This window comes from Solanum pennellii, chromosome 8 (assembly GCF_001406875.1).
Source record: "Solanum pennellii chromosome 8, SPENNV200".
Classification (NCBI taxonomy): Eukaryota; Viridiplantae; Streptophyta; class Magnoliopsida; order Solanales; family Solanaceae; genus Solanum; species Solanum pennellii.
This window is the reverse complement of record NC_028644.1, coordinates 2,437,405-2,455,150: the sequence shown is the minus strand read 5'-3', so window position 1 is coordinate 2,455,150 and position 17,746 is coordinate 2,437,405. Positions and strand designations below refer to the sequence as shown.

The following is a 17,746-nucleotide window of genomic DNA, read 5'->3' as shown; positions in this document are numbered from 1 at the left end:
GTTCGAGTTCTAGGTATGAAAAAATCACGTGTGTCTGTAATAGTTGAGAATTAGTGCGGTTATCGAACACTAGATGGGAAATATATATTCGGAGGAAGAATAGTCTTTGAGAGTTTGCAACACTGATGAATTGCTCTTGGGGTTGTGGTCTGCCTTAAAGACAACATGTTGGATATCAAAATAGTGTTAGATAGTTTGTAATATATAAATACAACGTCTGTTTGTGATGGAGTATGATTACTTTGAAAAGTTATTTTATGATTATAAAAACTCTTGAAGTACTATAAAAAAAATATTTAGATATAAACACGAGTTTTATTTTATTTTGAAGGAGAATGGATTGTATTTTTCTAATTTTGTATTTAAAAAATATATCTTAGAAAGTTATTTTATGATATGAAATATCTTATTGAGATAAATCATACCTATAAGTTTTTGAAAGTTGATTCTTTCGTGCCTCGAAATCATTTCTTTTTTCATTACATTTTTTTTTATTCTTTAGCGCAGAATAGCTCAATGAGCCTTTGTGGTTTGGCGATCAATGAAGTTGGAATGACAAACATTTAAAATCACTATATACTTAACTCTTAATATAAGTAAAAAAGTTCAATTGTTTTTTAGTCTGTTCAAATCTTTGTTAAAAGCGGACTAAAAATAATGAAACTCATTAAGAGTGGAGCTTGTCAAGTATGCAGTGATTTTATTCTAATATCTTGAGCGTAATTCACCTTTGTGTTAAGCCACAAAGCTCCAGTCATTTGACATACATGATTATTTTAGTAGAGTATCTTGAGCCACTAAATATGAAACTACTTAAGAGTGAAGCTTCGTCCTTATCATCACAAATAAAGATTTGATCGAGTATATAAAACTCAAACAATAAAACTCATCAAAAGCAGAGGTTTATAATGATTAAAGATGAATAGTAACTTGAGTTGCTGATTAAGAATGGAGCTTAGTGGTTCAAGGTGAATTACGATTTAAATCGAGTCTCTCTAACACCCAAAAATGGAACTAACTAAAATAGGAGCTTAATTGCACATAGTTAAAAAAAATGATTAAATAATGATTCTAATAGGTTATTCTAATTAGCCGGTGAATATCAAAAAAGAATTTTTTTATATAAACTAATTAAATTAAACAAACTAACAAAAATCCTTATATTTTTTTAATTACCATATTATTTATCGATGCAATAGACCCTAATGATCCAATCCTTTCCGAGCTCCAATTAACCAAGACACCATTTGGTCTTTTTTTAGTCCTTTGTCCAACACATTTAGTAGAAAGAGTAGTTTCAAAATCAATTTTTTCCCCCTTTTCCAATTAGTATAGGGTTTACTGTTTCTACAAATTCAATACCAAAATCCATATATAAATCGAAAATTGACAATGGAGAATGGTGATGGAACAAATGGGAAAAGGATAAGGGCTGAAGATGTAATATGTAAGCTCAAGGACGATGGCGATTTCGATAAACTTCGTCTCAAAATTGTTCGCCGAATGAAAGAAAATGTCAGTATTTGCTTATTCTTCTTTGGTTTTGTTGTTTAGAGTTATTCATTGGGCTTAAACTGCTAAAGAGTATTTTTTATCTTCGGTTTTTATATTGTTTTATCTGTTTTTACATCAATTTACGCTAAATCCTGAGTTGGGTTTTGTTCCATTGAAATTATATGTGATTGGTATTGGAGTTTATATTGGATTTAAGTTATATACACAGTACTGATTGTTAGAGTAAAGGTTAATAGGTATTGGAGTGTTTTTTTTTTCTTCTAGTAGTGTTATTATTGTTACTCTCGTGTATCTTATTCCTGGATATTATTATTACTTGTTGTTCACTTGGTTTCAGTTATGTAGTGCTTGTTGTTGATAAAGCTCTCTTCTTTTTACAAAATGGCTTATTGCTACGATTTGATATGCTTTATTTGAGCTGAGGGCCTTCTGGAAACAACCTCTCTGTGCATGCACATCACTTGTGAGAATGGGTATGTTGTTGTTTACACTGGGCGTATATATAGAGAAAAATGAGGCAAGGGATGTAGTTTTTCTAGTCCGGGCGCTTTCTATAGAGGAAAAAAGGTGTGTATAGGTAGGCTCAAGCTAGATAATACTTATGAGCAGAATGAGAAGACTATGATACTTGGCATGTAGTTTTTCTGGTGTGGGTGTCTGCTATTGAGAAAAAGAGGTGTTCAAAGGTACACTTGAGCTAAGATTCTGCTTGGGTGGGAGATGATATTAAATCTCTGTATGCCCTGAACTTAAAACAAAAGCATTAGTTAGTAGTAACGACTCATTCAAGAAATGGATTAGTTTTTTTAAACTGGTAAGTTTGTATTCTTCAGCATTAAGGATAAGCTGACCACCTTCAAAAGAATTAGAGATTCCCTATCAGATCTATAATCTGTTTAATATCTTTATACATAATTGTTTACACCAAACAAGTAAAGATACAATAAAATTCCATTTAACCTTGTGAATTGGACCTGTCTGTAAAACATCTTGTATTTCTTCCCTCCATACTACCCCACCATATACATGAAGGGATCAGTCTGCACTCCCCCTCCCTCCTTTCTTATCCAACAACTAAGAAGGGTCTGATGTATGCTCAGGCATGGTCCAGCTCTTCCCAGCGATGTTGAGAAACAAAATTCCACAACTGAGCAGTGTACTTACAAATGCAAAAGAATGTGTTTGTTTGTCTCCTCAGTCTCCATACATAGAAAACACCTAGGAACAAGTTGTGTTCCCTTCCTCTGTAGCACTTCTTGAGTTAGGCAGGCCCATTTTATAACCAACCAGATGAAGCACTTTACTTTTGTGGGTATGTTGCTTTTCCAGATGATGCATTGGTCATATACTTTAGTCACCAGAAGACCCCTTGTGAAAGCACTCTTTACATAGAAAATCCCATTTCTATTGTGAATGAAAAGTGCTCTATTCCGTATTAATGATACTTGCACTATTTTCCCAATAACAGGGCTATCTCCTATATCTCCCAATCATTTAAAAGCCTCTAAAAGGGATGTCCCACCCTTGCGTTGACCTAGACTTGGACTGTCATCTCCGGTTTTACACAAATAAGAAATAGACCAGGGAATGCCTAGTAAAGAGGATTTTTTTCAATCTTCTTATCTCTCCTAAATTTTATCCTTGCACCGCTGCGTACCTTTAGGCAGATGTTGGCTTCCATTGATTGCCACAGATTCCTAATTGCTCTCCACACTCCGCTCCATATGTATGCGGTACCATTTCTGTGCACCATGGATAGCTTCACCACACTTTGTCACAAGGACTTCCTTCCATAGAGTCCTATGGAGCTATCCTCTGTGATGTATATCCATAACCATTCGACAAAAGACACTCGTTCAAACGCTGTTTTCTAGTTCACCAGACAATAATCCTTCCCCTCCTTATTCCCTTGCCACAGAAACTTCCTCCTAATTCTATCTAGCTTTTTCACCACCTTTGCTCGGATTGTGAAAAGGGACATCACATAAGTGGGCAGTGAGTCAAGATTAGTAACTTCAAACAAAAGGCATAAGGGATAGAGTTTGTTCGTTTCACAGCCTCACAAACAAGATACTAAAGTGTTTCACCTAAAATAAAATGATTTCTGTTACAAAAATCACACTCCAAAATATGTATATGAATCAATTCTGTGTCAAAGTTGATGGTAAAAAGTATAGGTAGCATTAAATTTGATGGTCGTGCTTCCAAGTATGTGGAAAAACATGGGTTCTGGGTGGGAGCCAAATGGAAGAGAAAGTTTCTCTATCGGTTTCTGAAAGCATTAGATACCTGTCTTAGGTTGGTCAACAAAGAATATTCATCCTCATTATATTGAATTTTCATTTAGAATTTTGTCCCTCCTAATTTAGATATTTATTTTCTCAGAGAGAACTTGAGAATAAAGGACCCTACTCTTAGTTTCAAAAAAATAAATTAATAGAGGACCCTACTCTTGATAATAAAATTAAAACATACTTCTTGTCCTTGAGTATATATTTATGTAAAAATAAGATCAAAGATGCACACGTTTACCTTTGTTATGGTGTACGTAAATGATGTATTTCTAATTTTAAAGCTTTGTAATTATTTACTTGCTAAATTTAGTATGAGAGGGTGGTTAATTTTTTTAATTGTAAGAAAAAAGAACTATGTATATACTTGATTTGTTTTCAGGTGAGCCTGTGAGGTAAGATAGTTGTTATTTTTGTTCTTCTAATTGATGGATGAATTGTTTAAGGTTGAGGAGCTAGTAGTTGATTGGGGTTTTTGTCCTCTATTGTCTTCTACTTGACTCCCACCGAAGAAAAAAACTTTTGGTGCTTAAAGACAGAAGAAGCGCCAATGCCAAATTAATAGCAGTCTATTTAAGTGTTAGTCAACTTCACTTAGCTGCAAATTGAAAAGAAAGATAACACTAATTCTCAAGGAAGATGATAAGACTTTTCTATCAAATTTTAAATTTTTATATTTATATTGTTTTATCTTCTAGTATATGAAAACGCTCCCAACGTTTAAATGACCGTTTTATGTTGAGTTAGCCCGCTGTCATGTATTCGAACCCTGCTGCAGACTAAAGCCTGTTATTTAAGTGAAGAAGGGTACAAGCACTGGCCTAGCGAGTTTTGCACCGTCCTCTGCTGACCCTGGAGGATTTCACGGTTATTTTAAAAACAAGCAAGAGAAGAAGGAGCATTTTATGCTAAAGTTTTGAATCAATGAAATATATTGTTTATATTGTTCAATATCTTTGGATCAATTAAGGCTGAATAAATTGTTTGTCAAATTTGTATTTTACTCGTGTCATGTCACTCTACTTTCAAAGTTTGTATCCTCCATAATGAGTTAATATTGAAAAAAGATGAATTGTTTTAACACCATGAAAGAACCATTGTCTTTTTAGTGAAAATATTTTGTTTTTTTGCTCGCAAAAAACATCATTTCTTTTGTGAATTTGAAGACATTTGTTTGCAACAGTCCTAATATGTGTTTTCTTAAAGAGCATGTTAGGGCTCAGCTTGATGTAGGATGGACTACAATTGTGTGGGGTTTTAAAGATAGCATCGGTTCTATTGAGCTCTTTTCTAAAATATGCTGATAATATTTAGGCAACATCTCTAGCATTGGGCTTTGTTGTTGTGCCTCAGTTTTATTCAAGATACTGTTTTCTGATGATTGAGAAATTCATTTGGAGCCAATCCTTTAAGACCAACTGCGGCCTTTGAAACTCAAGGATAATGAGTCCATCCCTTTTTCCTTCTCCAATAAGATACTAAGTATGTTTCGCATGGCACACGGCTCAAGCCTGTGATCAATGTCACAGTCCCTTAACCTTTGCCACTTGAACTAAGCTCCGGCTGAAGTTTTACTCAATACCTAAGAAAATGAAGGTGAGATTTGAGTTGAAATATAGTCATGAAAATATGGTCTAATAGTTCTCTCTCTCAAAAAAGAAAGAAATTAGTTTTAATGATGTAGCATACCAAATTTAATTGTAAGGATGAAGTGCTGACAAAATTGGCATACAAGAAGTGGAAAAGGGTATAGGGGTGGGTTAAAGATACACAGACTTTTGACTGTGTGCCAAATACTCTCCCTGATTTCTCGGTTATCAAGAAAAATAAGACATACACCACATTAAGGATGAAACTGGAAAACAAATCATAATAACCTATATGATCGAAAAGTTTATCATTGCTAGTTCTTGATTAAAGAGAGCTCTTTTCTGCCATTAGTTAGTAGACTTGTCTGATCTGTTTCTAGTTTCTATATTTCCTGTTCTTTTTTGCATTTTCACGATATTCAGAAAGTGTTCAATCATCAGCAACCTACAAAATATAGACTTACATTTCAAAGACTCTCGGGCTTAGTCTCTCCCAAGCAAATATCTTTGTACCTTCGCCTCTTAAAACTGTAGTCTTAATGGTTCTTGTGTGAATGAGTTGGATGTTGGTGCATCTTTTGGATAATGTTCTATCTGCTTGACAATTATGATTACCAAGATAAATAGACAAAAAACACATAAAAATTCATCAATACATTATTCACTTGAATTGATAACTTGAGAAACTGAAGATAATGGAAAACCTCCAATCCCCTCCTCCTGTGGGTGAAGTGCATTGGTTGACACGGTTATGGTATGTCAGTGGGGCATGAACTTTTTTGTTACATATTTCTGTATCCATTATGTAAATGGATTTGTATATCATTTCTTTTGGCTTACGTGGTATGTTATCTTCTTGCTTTTTCTTCAGATAAGCAAAAGGAACAGAATGATGCTATTACACTTTTAAGCTTACATGTGTGCTCCAGTTGTGTGACAATTGTGTTTTTTTTCAGGTAGAGTTGCGAAATAGCTTAAGAGCTACAGTGAAAGAATCAGCAGCACTTAACCGTCCAGGTGCAGAAAATATGAAACTAAGGCAACTGTCCGATGCTATATATCAAGAAGTTGGGTAGGTCATATTTTCAACCTTTTCCCATGGTTTTGATTTTCTCTTCAAGACACTAGAAACACGCTTGAGCTGTCCTTCGGTAGATCTCAACAACCTCCCCTCCCTTCTTTTAACTGGTTTGTTCAACTAGGTTGTTTCTGTTTCGTCTTTTCTTTCACAAGCTTAGGACCTTTTGACTATAGGATAAGTGGTAATTGTTTCTTTTTTGGGTGACTGGAAATTGTTGACATGTTTTAAAACAATCTGGGCCTTTCAATTTGGTATTGAAGGAATAATTGTTTATCAACAAATGAAAGAGAATAGTTCTGACGAGTACAGCAAAAAAGTTGGTACTCGAGGGGGAGGGGTACGTGGATGGCGTGTCATGTGTTAGGAGAGAAATTTAAGGGGCCTAACTGATAGATTAATGAAAGCTCAATTATTATTGTCTTTTTCCCTTTTATTCAAACAGTGAATTATGATTCTATGTTTCAACTAGTGGTATTAAAAGTTAATCTGGTAATGGATATAGAGTTCCACAATTTTAACCTGTTTTGGTCATGAACTATAGGGAAAAAGCCATGAGTAAAATTTCAGATGATTTGTGGAATACAATCAGAACCGGTGATGGCATTCAAACGGAGATAACCGAAACGGTTCAATCAGTTTACAGTAAGTTATTGAACCCACAGCTAAATGAAGCAGGTGAATCGGCCTTTCATTCAGACTTGCAGCCAGCTCAGAATGGAGTTGAAAGTAATGGACATCTTGCTGTTTCTGACAGTGGTATTGATGTCACATTTTCTGCTGATGCGGAACTAAGTGAACCTCCTGGTTTTGCCCGATTAAGTTCAAATCGGAACGGGAAAAGTGACCATAAGGAATCACTGAAAGAAGTGTCAGGAATTCCTGTTCCTTCTGATGGAAAAGCAAAAGAAACATATACCCAGTCAGAGAACAACTGCTCACTTGACCCTTTGATACCCGAAAGTGTGGATGTGGGTGCGCCACCTGGCTTTGCTATAGGCACAATAGAGAAGAATCCAGATGGTGTTAATGATGAAGATCCTGAAGTGCCTCCAGGATTTGGCTGATGGCTTATTAAGTTGTTCATATACTTCTGTTTATATTTTTGGGAAAGGTTAGCCATATTTGGTTGGTCATTGTTGTATCAAGTTCAAGAAGCTTTTGTTGGTACTTGCAGAGAGTACTTTACTTTCACTGCACCGACTAGCAGCTCATGACCTCTCTTTCTTCAATTTTCCAAGGTTAGAAGCCTTAACTATGTTGCTTGTGCATGATCTTGGATAACAGATTAGTACTATCAAAACTCAGAGCCTTCAAATATGAACATTGCAGATGACATGATGTCTTGTTGTAAGATGTAGTCTAAACTAAGTTAATTTTGTTGGTTCTTTAGATGTTAACCGCAATATTTCTTCCTAACCTGTTCAAGTTGGATTTTTTTCCTCCCTTTTGCTTTGTCTTTTAAATGTTTTTCTTTGGCTGAACAAGTTCCTAGATAACAAGCCTAAAGGTTTTCTTATTGATGAGATTGATAATGCTGATAGTGATAATCTTGATGCTAGTGATGATATCAATCATGACCTTGATACGGAGCTGGAACTGCTAACTAGGATGAATGGGTTTGTTTTTCCTAAATTTTTAGGAGTTGATGCTGTGGATTGGACAAAGGAAAATTAGTTGGTCATACCATTTGGCAAGAAGGTATTCTTTGTAAATGCCTTTACATCATTTTCTAAGCAATTTATTTTTTTCTCTTGGTTACAAAGATGAAACACTATGCCCTGGTGAGGTGCCTTGCCTCTTATGGGGAATTATACTAGAGAAAAAAACTACTCCTTTTGTCTCAATTTATGTGTCACCTTTTACTTTTTAGTCAGTCAAAAAAAGAATGTCGTACTTCTTTATTTAGAAACAATTTAAATTTGAACTTTACCGTTTATCCTTAATGAGATGATGTATAGCCACACAAATATCTATAATTTACTTAAACCAAAAGTTTCAAATATCTTTCTCTCTTCCTTAAACTTTGTACCTCATCAAACACCGCCCCCACATAAATTGAGACGGAGGGAGTAAGATATTCTGAATTATTCATATTTATGATATGAATTTGTAAAACTAAATTGTTAAGTTATGTGGCCACCTCTTCTAAGAGGTTGAGTTGTTAGAGAGAACATATCTAATTAATTATATTTTCAATACGCTTCTCTCATGCCAACCAACTTTTTATTAATGATCCAAGCGCATGGGAATTGTTCTTGATGAAGGTTGGTGGTTAAATTTAAACTCAGGACATCTAGTTCGATGATAAATTTACGTAACCACTTTGTCTGAAAGCTTAAGTTGGAAAAAACTAATTAATTATATCGTCAAGATTCTACTAGTTGGAAATAAGTCTTAGACTAGTTAGAGGCTTTCTAATTTTATTGTTTCTCTCACACACACACCACTTTTAATTTTATGGCATAAGTTGAGCTTGAAAAAAGTAGTGAGGATTCATATACTTGACCTTGACTTGTTTGGGACTGAGATGTTATTTAAATATATCGACAAGATATATTTTCTCTTCTGAATGGAATTTTATGATCTGTACTTGTGTTGTTTGTGCATGCTACATGAGATGATGGAATTTTGTTGACAAGTCTATGGATAATGCAGGTATGCAACACACACTAACTTCAGGTGCAAGAAGTGTTATTTATTGGTTTTATTAAGTTCCAAGCATGTTTCTTTTGGATTCAAAATTTCGATTTATTTACCTAAAGACTCTTGTAATATGATTCAGAATTTAGATTTGTTTACCTAAAGACTCTTGTAATATGATTTGAAATTTTGATTTGTTTATCGAAACACTTCTGTAATATTATTCAGTTGCAAATGCATTTTTTTTTATTGAATGGATAGTTATGGTACTGCAATTAGTTGAATCAATTTTCTAGTTTTGGCAGTTTGATTAAAACATTCATTCTAGTTACTGAAAATGACTCTCATTTAATAGAGTTACTGGCAGACTCTCATATGGAAACTAGATTTGCTGAGTATCAGAAAGTTGAATTTTCAGATTAGATTAAACCAAATTGTTATGAAATTAAGTTTTTTTATTTTTATTTTTACGTAATAAATTTCATCCAAGTGCGTGTTCTAGTGGTCAATGAGGTGTGAATGATCATGAAAGATTGGAACCTCTGGAGAGAAAATATTAAAAGACTGGCATCATAGTTATAGGAAAAAAGGTAGACGCTTGACAAAAGTATCAAGAAACATAGAAGTGAGCGGTTTGATCCCAATAAGATTTTGTTCATTTTTGAGGGTGTGAACCCGAGGCCTCTAGTTAAGACTTAAGGGTGAAGAGATTTTGACCATCTCACCATAACCTATACCGGTGAACACTTAATAATCCAATGAAATAACACTATCTATTATAACTTTATGAAAAAAGAATAAATATTAAAGGAAAGGAACTTTCATAAAATGAAAAGTAGTCATCTATTGTTTTTAAAATATGAGTGTCATTCCATGGAAGTATTGAATTCATTAAGTATGATAAATTGCAGCTTAACTTAACTTTGGCTTTATTAATCCTCACCGTCCATTTATATTCTTTGAACTCAACTAATTAATTTTAATTATTCAGATTTCAATTTTTAAGTGCGTTATTTATCAGGTTTAATTTTTAATCACTCAAATTTCAATCATTAATGGTGTGAAGGAGAAGGTATTCTATGAAAAATGTATTTCTCGTAAAATAAGTGATTTTCTTGTGTTTGTTATACGTAAGTAGAAAATATAATCTCAAAAATATTTATATATAATCTACACAAACAATATGGGAGGTGGGAGTAGGGAGAGAAGAGACAATCAATATGAAATGACACTTACGAAATTTATTTTCCATTCTTAGACTATTCTTAGTTGCTCTATCACATCACTTTCCTTTTTCTTTTTTTTTCTATTCATCCTTTTAACTTCAATTTTTTCTTCTCAATTCTCATATGATAGTTCCCCCTTTTGCCACACAATAATACTTTAATCAACATGAGATGCACAATTTGATTAAACAATTGAAGAAGCTTTCAAAAGGAATTGCCTCTAGTCCAAACTCCTCCTAAACTCTTACAAACAAGTCACGATCGGCTATATTTCAATTTCTGTCGCTCCATATATTTCTATTATGTCAAAAATATTAGCAGGCTGCAAACATAATGTATTAGTACTATCCTTCTCTTTTTATGAGTAATTCCCTTCTTACTTTCTTCTTAATTATTTTTTACGACTATGGTCTCAAGTAGTTATACGTTGTTGATTTCAGACTCCTCCGGTAGAACCAACAACCATCCAATGAATTATCTTGTATTACTACAGATGATTAGCTTGCATACATTTTGATTAATTCTATAGGGTACCTGCTACGCCTCATAGTACCAATTTAACTTTATTTTAAAGGATTGTTCCTTTCAACTTTCTTTATCATAATGGTTCTTCTTTTCCTATACATTAATACTTTAATCAGCATGTGGTGAACTATTTGATTAAACAATTTAAAGAGTTTCTATGATGTAGAAAATGAATCAAAGTTATAGGGCCAGAAGAGCACTATATATACTAGTTGTTTCATAGAATTTGTACTATCAACTTTACTTCAGAACATCAACAGATTAGAGTTCTTCTAGCCCATTTTGTAGCAATGAAAATCTTGAATTTTTTTCTTGTTTTTACCATACTTGGCTGTTTTTCATGGCCTAGTATACAGGGTGAATTAAAGACGTATATAGTACATGTTGAATCCCTAGAAAACCAAATTTCAACACAACTTTTATCAGAGGATTTGAAGAGTTGGTATCAGTCCTTTTTGCCAAATACAGTAGCAAGCACAAACTCAAATGAAGAGGAGGGGCCGCGTTTAGTATATTCATATCGCAATGTTATGAAAGGCTTTGCTGCAAGGTTATCAGAAGAGCAAGTGAAAGAAATGGAGAAGAAACCAGGCTTCATATCTGCACAGCCACAGAAGATATTGTCTTTACACACGACTCATACTCCGAGTTTTCTTGGATTGCAACAGAACAGTGGCTTGTGGAGTGATTCCAACTATGGTAAGGGTGTGATCATCGGTGTTTTAGACACCGGGATTTCACCTGACCATCCTTCATTTAGCGACGAAGGAATGCCTCCTCCGCCTGCTAAATGGAAGGGAAAGTGTGAATCGAACTTCACTACAATGTGTAACAACAAGCTCATTGGTGTGAGGACTTTCCCAAAAGAAAATGGTTCGCCAATAGATGATGATGGACACGGTACTCACACCGCCAGCACTGCTGCTGGCAGTTTTGTGAGAGGTGCCAATGTGTATGGAAATGCAAATGGCACTGCTGTTGGTGTTGCCCCTCTTGCTCACTTGGCTATTTATAAAGCCTGTGAGTCGATTGGTTGCGCTTCCAGTAACATTTTAGCTGCAATGGATGCAGCTATTGATGATGGTGTTGATATCCTATCCCTTTCCCTTGGAGGGTTTACCAGACCCTTCTATAATGATCCCGTAGCACTCGGTGCATATACCGCAACTGAAAGAGGTATCCTTGTGAGTTGTTCTGCAGGTAATAGTGGTCCAGCCAAAAGTTCGTTATCAAATGAAGCCCCATGGATCCTCACTGTAGGCGCGAGCACTCTTGATAGGAAAATTAAAGCAACTCTTCAATTGGGAAACAAACATGAAATTGAGGGTGAATCAGCTTTCCATCCAAAGGTTTTTAACTCAACATTTTTTCCTCTGTATGAACCTGGAAAGAATGAACGCGAATCTACTGAACGTTCTTATTGCCAAGATGGATTAGTGTACAATTCTAATGGAGGCAAAATAGTTTTGTGCCAGGTAGGTGGTGGTATTTCTAGAGTTGGAAAAGGACAAGTTGTAAAGAATTCCGGAGGCGTTAGCATGATTATCATCAATGAGAAGGGAGATGGTATCACTACATCTGCCAGTGCTCATGTCCTTCCTGCCCTGGATATTACTTATGCAAATGGAATGGAAGTTCTTGCCTATATGAATTCAACAAAGAAACCTGTTGCTCGGATTACATTCCAAGGAACGATAATAGGTGATAAAAATGCTCCTGTTGTTGCTGGATTTTCTTCTCGCGGACCAAACTTAGCTAGTCCTGGAGTCTTGAAACCGGACATTATTGGTCCTGGTGTAAACATTCTTGCTGCTTGGCCTACCTCCATGGAGAATAACACAAACACAAAATCTACCTTCAATATCATTTCTGGCACGTCCATGTCTTGTCCTCATCTGAGTGGAGTAGCTGCATTGCTAAAAAGCGCACATCCCACTTGGTCTCCTGCAGCTATCAAGTCAGCCATCATGACAACTGCTGACACAGTAAACCTCGCCAACAAGCCCATCTTAGATGAAAGGCTTCTTCCTGCAAATATCTTTGCGGTTGGTGCAGGACATCTCAATCCGTCAAGAGCAAATGATCCAGGACTAATATATGATACCCCATTCAAGAGCTACTTACCATATTTGTGTGGTTTGAATTACACAAATCAAGAGATTCAAAGACTTCTACAAACGCAAGGTGAACTGCTCGGAAGTGAAAAGTATTCCTGAAGCACAACTAAATTATCCTTCATTTTCCATCACACTCAGAGCAAATTCTCAAACATATACTAGAACAGTGATTAACGTCGAAGAGGCTAAATCATCTTACAGTGTGGAGATAGTTTCACCACCAGGAGTTTCTGTGATTGTTAAGCCCTCTACTCTGAAATTCTCCAAGTTGAACCAGAAGTTGACATATCGAGTGACCTTTTCAAGAACGGAGAATAGTTCAACCAGTGGTACAGTTCAAGGATTCTTGAAATGGTCTAGTAATAGGCACTCTGTAAGAAGTCCAATTGCAGTTGTGCTAGTCTAGTGAAACTACAAGATTTAGTTTTTTGTTTCATTTACTTTTAGTAATTTGATCCTTCTACAATAAGCATGTATTAGTTGTTCCAATTTCTTCAAATGATCCATTGATATCAAATGAATCTGCTTCTTTTGTTTCCCTACTGTAACTTTTTCTTTACAATGTCAGTGTATGTAACAGCCATATGCTTTCCCTTGTTCTTGATTTTGTATATAGTATAACAACATTAGTATGGGAACTTTAACTTCTTTGTACATGTAAAGTATGGATGTTGCCTTAGCCCTCTGTTTGATGTTGGACTTATTTTAGTGTCTAATAGTAATGATACATTGTTCTTCGTTTGAGCTAGCACTCGCTATGGTCGTTGGAAAGAAAGAATCGTATGAGCTCTCTAAATCCATCATGAGTACTTTCTGCATTCATTCTACATTTTGGATTCAAACAATGAATGTAGGCTTATTACATTGAACAAATCATGACTTTTTAAAACAAAACGAGACTAGAAATCAAACATTGCAGTTTCTTATAGAACGATTGCAATTGGACTTCTTCCAGAGTGCCTATTACTAGTCCATTTCAAGAATCCTTGAACTACACCACTAGTTGAACTATTGTCTGTTCTTGAAAAAGTTACTCGATATGTCTTTTTCTGGTTCATCTTCGAGAACTTCAGAGTAGAGGGCTTAACAGACACGGAAACTCCTTGTGGTGAAACTATTTCCACAATGTAAGATGATTTAGCCTCCCCAACATTAGTCACTGTTCTTGTATATGTTTGAGGATTTTCTCTGAGTGTGATGGAAAATGAAGGATAGTTTAGTTGTGCTTCAGGAATGCTTTTCACTTCCGAGCAATCCACCTTATGTTGTAGAAGGTTTCCAACCTCTCGATTTGTGTAATTCAAACCGCATAAATAAGGTACATAGTCCTTGACTGGGGTATCATAAATTAATCCTGGATCATTTGCTCTTTCTGGATTGACATGTCCTGCACCAACCGCGAAGATGCTAGCAGGAAGAAGTGTCTCATCTAATATGGGACCGTTGGCAAGATTGGTTGTATCAGCGGTTGTCATGATTGCTGATTTTATAGCTGCAGGAGACCAAGTGGGATGAGCGCTTTTTAGCAATGCTGCCACGCCACTGAGGTGAGGACAAGACATGGAAGTTCCCGAAATAATGTTGAAAGTAGATTTTGTGTTGGTGTTATTCTCCATGGAGGTAGGCCAAGCAGCAAGAATGTTTACACCAGGACCGATAATATCAGGCTTTAAGATTCCGCGACTAGCTATGCTTGGCCCTCTGGAAGAAAATGCAGCAACAGCCGGAGCATTTTGATCACCGAGTATAGTTCCTTGGAATGTAATCCGAGCAACAGGTTTCTTCGTTGAATTCATATATTCAATGATTTTCATTCCGTCTGCATAAGTTACATCCATTGCTGGAAGGACGTGAGCGGTAGCTGATGTAGTGAAACCATCTTCAGCCCCGTTTATTAGAATCATGCCAACACCTCCAGCATCCTTAACAGTTTGTCCTTTTTCAATTCTCGAATAATCGCCTCCTGTCATACACAATACTATCTTTCCTTTAACATCACGGTCACTCAACGTACCTGATCCGCAATAAGATCTGCGAAACTCACTAGCATTTAGTGTAGGAACAAACAAAGGGAAGAATTTTGTATTAACAGCCTTTGGATGAAAGGCTGATTCACCTTCAAACATTTTTTTGTTTCCTAGCTGAACTGTTGCCTTAATTTTCCTGTCAAGAGTGCTCGCGCCTACTGTGAGAATCCACGGGGCTTCGTTTGATACAGAACTTTTAGATGGACCAGTATTACCTGCAGAGCAACTCACAAGAATGCCTCTTTCAGTTGCGCTATATGCACCGAGAGCAATAGGATCACTATGGAAGGGACTAGTATATCCACCAAGGGAAAGCGATATGATATCAACGCCATCATCAATAGCTGCATCCATTGCAGCTAAAACATTACTTACAATGCAACCAAAAGAGTCACAGGCCTTATAAATAGCCAAGTGAGCAAGAGGGGCAACACCAACAGCAGTGCCATTAGCATTTCCATACACATTAGCACCTCTCACAAAACCACCAGCAGCAGTGCTGGCGGTGTGAGTACCGTGCCCATCATCATCTATTGGTAAACCATTTTCTTTTGGGAAAGTCCTCGCACCAATGATCTTGTTGTTACACTTTGTAGTGAAGTTCAATTCACACTTACCCTTCCATTTAGCAGGCGGAGGAGGCATTCCTTCGTCGCTAAATGAAGGATGGTCAGGTGTGATCCCGGTGTCTAAGACACCGATGATCACACTTTTCCCATAGTTAGAATTCTTCCACAAGCCAATGTTCTGCTTCAATCCAAGAAAACTCGGAGTACGCGTAGTGTGCAAAGACAATATCCTCTCCGGCCACGCATTTACAAAGCCTGATTTTTTCTTCATTTCTTTCACTTGCTCTGCTGATAATCTAGCAGCAAAGCCTTTCATCACATTGCGATATGAATATACTAAACGCGGCCCCTCCTCTTCATTCGAGATTGTCTTTGGCAAAAAAGAATTGTACCAACTTTCTAAGTCCATTGACATTGATTGAGTTGAAATTTGATTTTCTGGAGATTCAACTTGAACTATATAAGTATCTAAATTGCGCTGCATACTTGGCCATGATAAACAACAAACTATGAACAAAACAAGAAGGATATTCAACAACTTCATGGCTACAAACAAATTGGCTAAAAGAAAACAAAATACATGAACTAAATAATGTATAGTTGATGATTTTACATTCTTTGAAGTACTACAATATATAATGCTAAGGCTTCTTGAATTGAAACTTAAAATATTTAGATCTTTTCCTTTATTGATAAAGATTTAGGTGGCACATGATTAAAGTTATCCCTGTCATACTACCAATAATTTAAGTGCAAGGCTTCTTGTATGGAAACTTAAATTCTAAAAATTTTTCTCGAAAATGCATAAGTACCCCTTGAACTATGCTCGAAATCTCAGAGGCACATTTATATTATATTAAGGTCCTATTACTTCTAAACTTGTTTTATAAATAATATTATCCCTTTTCAGCTTACGTGGTACTATCTTGTGGGTCAAGCACGTGTTGACAATTTTTTCAATTGTAGTGTTTACGTAGGCTGAAAAGAAGTAGAAAATTATTTAAAAAGTAAGTTCAAGGAGGTAATAGGACCTTAATAAAGTAAAAGTGTGTCTCTAAAATTTCAGACATAGGTTGGGAGGTACTTGTACATTTTCCCTAAGAAAAAATGTTTTTTTTTATGGAAAAAATACATACTAATGTTTTCTCGCGGGACTCACTAGCTAAAACGAGCAAAAAGTTTGATAACAAGTGATGAACTCATAAAGTTTAAATCTTGGTTACACGTATCGTATTACAAAGAAAACTTTAACTTCTTTTTTTTTCCACATGCACCATGTGGATGTTTGCTTTAGTATCTGACAATGTATTTTAATTTATCCTATATCCTACCTAAAATACTCATCTCTATAATTTTTAATTGGACAAAATGATAAAAGTTTATATCTAATAAATAATTAGTAAGAATCTTGGTAGGGTCAATATCATATTACATATTGTAGGATTAGGATTTGTTTGAGCGGGAATTCAAGAACAAAAAAGTTGTTTAAATTTTGAAAAAAAAAGGCAGGTTGAGATCAGTCCAAATGTGACAGGGTAGAGATCAACAAAATCGTCCTTTTTGTCCTTTTTTGTCAACAAATACAAAATGTCATCGAACTTTTAGATAAAGCTCACTTATGCCATCAATTAAAAGATTGGCTCATCTATGTCATTATAGTTAAAGAAAAGACTCAATCGTGCCATTATTTTTTAACAATGGTTTTGCAAAATCATTTTTCACACGTGGCCACTTATAATTCGGCCACGCCATCAATTTTTTAATTAAGAACTTAAAATTCTGAATAAAAATTGAATTTTTTTTTTTGATTTTTTTATCAAAAAAATTGATGACGTGGCCGAATTATAATTTACCACATGTGAAAAATGGTTTTGCGAAACTACCGTTAGAAAATAATAGCATGAATGAGTCTTTTCTTTAACGGTAATGACATAAATAAGTTAAACTTTTAACTGATGACAAATAGCAAACCATTTTTTGGGTGATCCGGATTCCGACGTCAAAAATGCCAAATTTTTTCGTGGACGTCCGTCAAGACCTTGTCTATGCATCCGGTTGGCCATCACAGCCCGTCGGACCCATTTGGAAGTTCAAACGAGCCCCGAAGCATGCATACCCCTCATTTCGACAATTTTCGTGTGCTATAGCAAACCATTTTTTGGGTGA

At 35.5% G+C, this 17,746-nt stretch overlaps 2 protein-coding genes and 1 pseudogene across 3 annotated transcripts; 2 read left to right on the top strand and 1 right to left on the bottom strand.

Moving 5' to 3' along the window:
* The first annotated feature begins 1,248 nt into the window (after positions 1 to 1,248).
* Positions 1,249 to 9,351, top strand: LOC107027081. Of its 2 annotated transcripts, none has more exons than XM_015228252.2 (5): positions 1,249 to 1,515; positions 6,352 to 6,467; positions 7,018 to 7,714; positions 8,116 to 8,174; positions 9,132 to 9,351. In XM_015228252.2, exons 1-3 carry the CDS (start codon positions 1,393 to 1,395, stop codon positions 7,538 to 7,540), a joined length of 762 nt encoding a protein of 253 aa, XP_015083738.1. In that variant the 5' UTR covers positions 1,249 to 1,392; the 3' UTR covers positions 7,541 to 7,714; positions 8,116 to 8,174; positions 9,132 to 9,351. The 2 variants fall into 2 exon arrangements, with proteins under 2 accessions (XP_015083738.1, XP_015083737.1); XM_015228251.2 differs by having other exon boundaries at positions 8,036 to 8,174.
* A 1,806-nt stretch (positions 9,352 to 11,157) lies between these two features.
* On the top strand, positions 11,158 to 13,390 carry LOC107027187 (annotated as a pseudogene).
* A 377-nt stretch (positions 13,391 to 13,767) lies between these two features.
* LOC107027189 (subtilisin-like protease SBT1.7) lies at positions 13,768 to 16,305 on the bottom strand. The gene has a single exon (XM_015228368.2). It carries the CDS (start codon positions 16,122 to 16,124, stop codon positions 13,908 to 13,910), a length of 2,217 nt encoding a protein of 738 aa, XP_015083854.1. The 5' UTR covers positions 16,125 to 16,305; the 3' UTR covers positions 13,768 to 13,907.
* Positions 16,306 to 17,746: the final 1,441 nt, after the last annotated feature.